Source organism: Trichomycterus rosablanca, chromosome 27, assembly GCF_030014385.1.
Source record: "Trichomycterus rosablanca isolate fTriRos1 chromosome 27, fTriRos1.hap1, whole genome shotgun sequence".
NCBI classification, from domain to species: domain Eukaryota; kingdom Metazoa; phylum Chordata; class Actinopteri; order Siluriformes; family Trichomycteridae; genus Trichomycterus; species Trichomycterus rosablanca.
In genome coordinates, this window is record NC_086014.1 from 3,226,387 (window position 1) to 3,232,102 (window position 5,716).

The 5,716-nt window shown below is 38.6% G+C and overlaps 1 protein-coding gene across 1 annotated transcript; it reads right to left on the bottom strand.

The window, feature by feature from the left end:
• Positions 1–379: 379 nt before the first annotated feature.
• On the bottom strand, positions 380–5,295 carry tppp3 (tubulin polymerization-promoting protein family member 3). The gene is made up of 4 exons (XM_062989725.1): positions 5,186–5,295; positions 2,227–2,424; positions 1,334–1,487; positions 380–1,018 (listed from the first exon to the last, which is right to left on the bottom strand). Exons 2-4 carry the CDS (start codon positions 2,412–2,414, stop codon positions 827–829), a joined length of 534 nt encoding a protein of 177 aa, XP_062845795.1. The 5' UTR covers positions 2,415–2,424; positions 5,186–5,295; the 3' UTR covers positions 380–826.
• Between the last annotated feature and the right edge of the window lie 421 nt (positions 5,296–5,716).

Here is a 5,716-nt window from a genome sequence, read left to right on the forward strand (position 1 = left end):
GTCTCACAACAGCGAGAAGGAGTATGCAGCCCATAAACAGAATGACCGGTGAGGGTAATGAGATGCTCAGGTGGATATGAGGTTTGCACCATTCTGTCCCTAAAAGCAACCAGGTAATATTACTTTTTTTAAATGAAGGGTAAAATTTACAGCCGTTGTAATTAATGGGGAAATAAAATGGTGATAATGTACAGCGTTTAGCCAACTTGGTAGTCACATGATTGATACTAAATTACACACTATACTGTATACTGGTATGGAAACATGCAATAATTACTACTGTAGTATGCATCATACATGTACATTATTTTAAAATCATCCACAACAACATTTCCTTCAATATGTTTATCAGTATTTTTTACATCAAGATTGAAACATATTGTTTTTCTTGGCATTTTATTGTTTTAGTAAAATACACCTTTAAGCAAAGCTGTAACAGAATAAACAGAATTATTGAGTAAATAATTTAACAGCCAGTGCTTCATGACCTGCTTACTCTGCAGCCACCAACTAAGTAGAAGCCGAGAGGGGTCAGACTATAGAAACTATTTACACATTCTGATCTAAAATTAGTTTTTTTGTGTATGTGTGAATGTTAAAAGTAAAATCTAATCTCTGGAGCATCTAAAAATCCTGAAACATCAATGCGTCTGTTTAACTGCATCCTGAGAGCTCAGAGCCAGACTCTTCCATCATTCCCTGACATTCACTGGCTTCCATCATGAATTACTGGACGAAGTTCAAGTTCGCCTTTGGTCCAGATCTAAGTGCTGATAGTAAAGGAGCTCTTTTTGATTCTTCGAGTGTTCTACTGGCCTGTTGACCTTCACTTGGCTTTGGTCTTCTCGTCGTAGGTCCCCGCATTCTTGTAGGCCGATACGTAGCCAGTGTTCTCTACGATTTCCTCCCGTCCGCTTTTTCCTTTGCCTTTGCCGCTCTCATCGAAGCGCTCTTTGTGAGAGCCTGTGTACTTGGAAGTGTCCGTCAGTCTTACCATCGCCCCGCCCTTCGCCACTTTCTACAAAAGAAATAAAACAAATACTTTAGGTTGCACAGTAGGCCTGCATTCTTATGATGAACGGTGACAAACAGAACTAAAAGCACTTGTTGTTTTTCATTTGTTTTGTGCTTTATTGACATTATATTATTTAAACAGGAAATCAACATCGACCTGTTCAAGCTGGTTTAAATGTACAATCTCCAAGCACAAAGGATGGTATATTAGCGATGCAGAAACAACTGTATATTGATGTTGATGCTTTTGCAATAAGAGGCTGAACATGTGCATAAGTCTGAATGTATGCATAAAAAAGGTTTAGAATAGTCGCCTCACCGTTACACCAACATTGGTAGGATCTTTGCCGTCAATCAGTTTGTGTATGGCCTGGATTGCTTCGTCCTTGCTTTGACCTTTGAACCTCTTTGGCGCCAGTTCTTCCAGAGCTTTCTGAAACTCCTCGTAAGTGATGACCCGTGACGTCTTTGCCCTAAATACCAGAGTAAAAGATAAAATGTTTAATAGGTTCATCAGTTGTGGATGTTACCACACATGAGCATACAGCGTACAGTATATGTGTCATTCTTTGCAAATAAGCTAGAAAACACGTCTTCATCATTGGTCTGAGAATTTGCAAGAATTTGTGAAACAAAATGATATGTACATGACACTGTATACACTTACGTCATTTTAATAACATGTTGACTCATCAAGGACTTTATTAGATAGATTTATACAATACAAATGAACTTTTTTTGGTATACTATTACTGACCCCCCAGGTTATTTTTGATGTGGGCTATACACAGCACTGCAGTGCCACTTACATTGTAATAACAGGTGCAGCAGTATTGTTGGTATTTTCAAACACCTCAGTATTGGTGCTCCAGTCAAAAAATAAAGCAGTAGAGTCCAGTTAACACACAATGTGCATGAAAAATGAAAATAGCTCTAGACTCTATAGGTAACTGTAAATCTAGAATAAGTGCTAATAGGGCATGTCTTTCATATAAAGAGGCCAGTAGGTTTAAACAGTATTTACACTCATACCAGTACAACACACTACCATGTCATTGCAGTGCTGAGAACGGTCCACCACCACAAAGTGTACAGAGCTACAGTCAGTAATAAAAGTGCACAGTGAGTCAGTATTCATAGCTCTGAGTTCTACTACTGAAATAATTCAAAAATAATAATATTCTTGCACATAGCAGATAAACAGCAACTCACCTGACTTTACTGAAGACGATATCTACATCAGTGGACGTGACGTTTTTGCCATCAGTCACTTTGCAGTCTTTACAGAGCTTGGCCCAGTTTTTCCCATTCATTTCCTTCCCTGTTGCTTTGGTGTCTCCGTGGATAGCAAACTTCTTAAAAGCGGTAAGCAGCTGGTCCACATCTGTGCTCTCTGCCATCCTGGCTATGCTGCAAAGAAATGGCACTGTTGTTAGCAAAGTAACATATGTTTTATATAGGAAATTTATCCAACGGAATAAATTCAACCATAAGGTAGAAACTATCAAACAAATTTAGCCATTTTCTTTTGTGGCCAAACAAGCTATATTAAGCTACATAAGCAATATTTTTTATATAGCAATATTAATAAAACAAAGGAAAATCAACAGTTCAAATAAATCCCAACTTTTGGACTTGAATGAAAACACTAAAAGTCTAAAGGTACAAGCAGGACGTTTAATCCTGATCTGATGATCTGATAAACCTGGTGGGATGTGGTACTGTGGAATCTTTCAGATGGATGTCAGAAGTTTGGCAGAAGAAAGCACTACACAGTGCAGACAAAGGCAGTGGGTGGGCTGGGACTGACTTCAGCCAGCAGCTTCCACATCCATCTGCTATTTCTTTATAGCACTAACACATAACTGGCACACACACACACACACGCTGGCATGTACACCTACACACAGGGAGACACGTTCTCACATAGAGTAATGGCTGCCCTGAATAAACCAGAGCAGAATGTTGCGATTGTACTTGTGAACTTATAAAATGATTGGCCGCCATTTTTGAGGTTTGGATGGTTCATGATCAGAGCGCTTGTGCAGCCCAACATGGAATAATAATCACAGTCACCATTCGCCAAGCTGAAAAATCAGAAATGGCACAAAATGCTGCCACAAAATCCTTCTAATACATTTTACCGGGTACTTTTATTAGGCTGTAATCATTTCTGTAATCACATCTGGGAGCAGCGAACTTAGCCACAAAGTGGTAGACCACACAAGCTTACAAAAGGACTAATCATCTTCTCAACACTCACTACCAAATTCCAAACTGTAACTGTAAAATGAAAGCAACACAAGTGCAAGGACTTGTTATTTTGCAAAATCTTAGCATTCATCAATAGCAGAATGGCAGAACTCCACCTGGAAGCTACGACCTAGGGGAGTTCATATACTTTTGGTCATATAGAGTATTTCTTCTTAATGAAATGCTTTTAAGCACTGAGGAATGACAAAATGTAATTGCAAATAACACGATAGAGGAAAAAGGAAAAAAACACACACACAAACAACAAACACTGGACCTACTGTGTGTGCTGGTTCTTTAAATTGTATGCAATATTCAACCTAATTATAAATGACTCCATAAAAAGTAGGGACGTGTGGCATACACCAAGAGAAATTGTACATGTCTAAACGCTTGACTTACAGTGAGAATCTCTTTGCTTTGGGAAGCATTTTGCTGTGTGTATATATATAACATAATGGAACATTTCTATGCTAATGAGAGAAGCCCCCACCCACAAGGCACGAGGGGTCAGTGGATTGACAAGTATGACAATTATGGATATCATATACTACAGGCTTCACAGTCACCGGATTTGTAACCTGATCTAAACCCTCAGCTAAATACATGCACTCACCATCATTTAGCAGTTGATTAAGCATTACTGCACACGAGGTGACACTGCACCATGTGTAATTACATCTAAACTTCTTCCGCATCACTTTTCATTGCCCACATTTAGTCATGGCGTGATTTCTGAAGTGTGACGGCTCTTTGAAAATATCTGCTGATCTCTATTGATGTATTTATAGTCAGATCCCCCCCGCTGTTCCATTATAATCTAGTATTACTCTGCCCAGACTTCTGTGTTAAATATCGCAGTACATGCTGAAAGCTGTTTAAATTTAGTAATGCGATCATAGTAACAGCTGTTTAAAAGAATTTAGTACCAGAGCCATATTGTCAACAATCACATTTCTGCTCTTACTGTCTGATTCAACTGTGCTTTTACTTTAAAGTGTAAACATCTAGGAGCAACAACAGCTCAGTGGTAAAGCATCACACCACATGAGTTTACCTTGTGAAACAGAGTTGCATCTGCTCATGCCTGTGAGGAGTTTGGCCTGGAGTTTTGTGCGTGTGTTTTTTGGGTATTCTGGTCTTTATAAAATAGCCAAAACTTGGTTTGGAGACTCTTAATTGGCCTGGGATGTGAGTGACTATATCAATGAGTGTGTGATGGTTTAATCTAGAATGTATTTCAGCCTCATTCCCAGTGCCTAAGAACGATGCCAAACCCACCACAACTAGGATGAACCAATGAATCAATGATCTATTCTTTGCCTGCAGATGGTCAGTCACAATATATGATGATTTTGTGGTTCAATGACTCTAAAGATTCATTTTGATGCAATAAAAGTGTGTACATGTAAAAACTTTATTATAGAATAATGTTAGGCATACACTGATAAAATAAAAAAAGACAAATAAAAACATGGACAAACATGCACTCATAGTGACACTAAAGGAAACACTCACTTGAAATTAATACAAAATGTGGCTCAGCATCTGATTCAACATGGTTATCCTAATGTGAGTGATCTCTTCCAGGATGACAATGCCCCATTCATAAAATGTTACAATAACAAACAACTACATGCTCATGAAAACAAATACATGGTTTTACAACCAAATGCAATTGTGTAACATGTGTAAGTGTGTGGCCAAATTGGAGTATTATAAATGCAGATGTGTGTTATACATGCAGGAATAAAGTTAATACATGCAGGTGTGTGTTATACATGCAGGAATAAAGTTAATACATGCAGGTGTGTGTTATACATGCAGGAATAAAGTTGAATAAAGTGGAAGTGGTTGTATATGCAGGTGTACTAAAATATAAGGATGAAAAGAGTGACAGTTCCAGCAGAGTCCTTACCTGTGGCACCCTGCTCCTTCCTACCAGCTACTCCACTAACATGGACACACACATGAACTTCCACCCATGTACTGCAAAAAACTTTATATATACAGAACTTTACACCACCTGCACTCTCTCTCTCTCTCTCTCTCTCTCTTCAATTGGGCTTTAAAGGGCTGGGGGCTTGTTATCATCTGTTTAGAACCGTATCCATAGAGACATCCTGTTTGACAACAAGGGAGGGCAATAAAAATGTGTGTGTGTGGATTTTGAACAATGTCACAGGGTGGGGCAGGAGTGTGTATTCATGTGTGTTTGTTTGTAAGGGCATGATTGCTTATAATCAGGATTGAAAAGCACAGAGTAATCATATGATGTGTGTGAGCATGCAGACAGATGTGGTATGTCATGCAGCTAAAGTGTTTATTTCAACGTGTGCAGCGTGCAGAGCTGCAAGAAAAGAGTTTTGAAATGACAAAACAACTGTCAAAATAATCTTAAAGGAAGTGCAGAGATCCAGGTGGAAAAGCATTTTTAAAGACCTAAGAC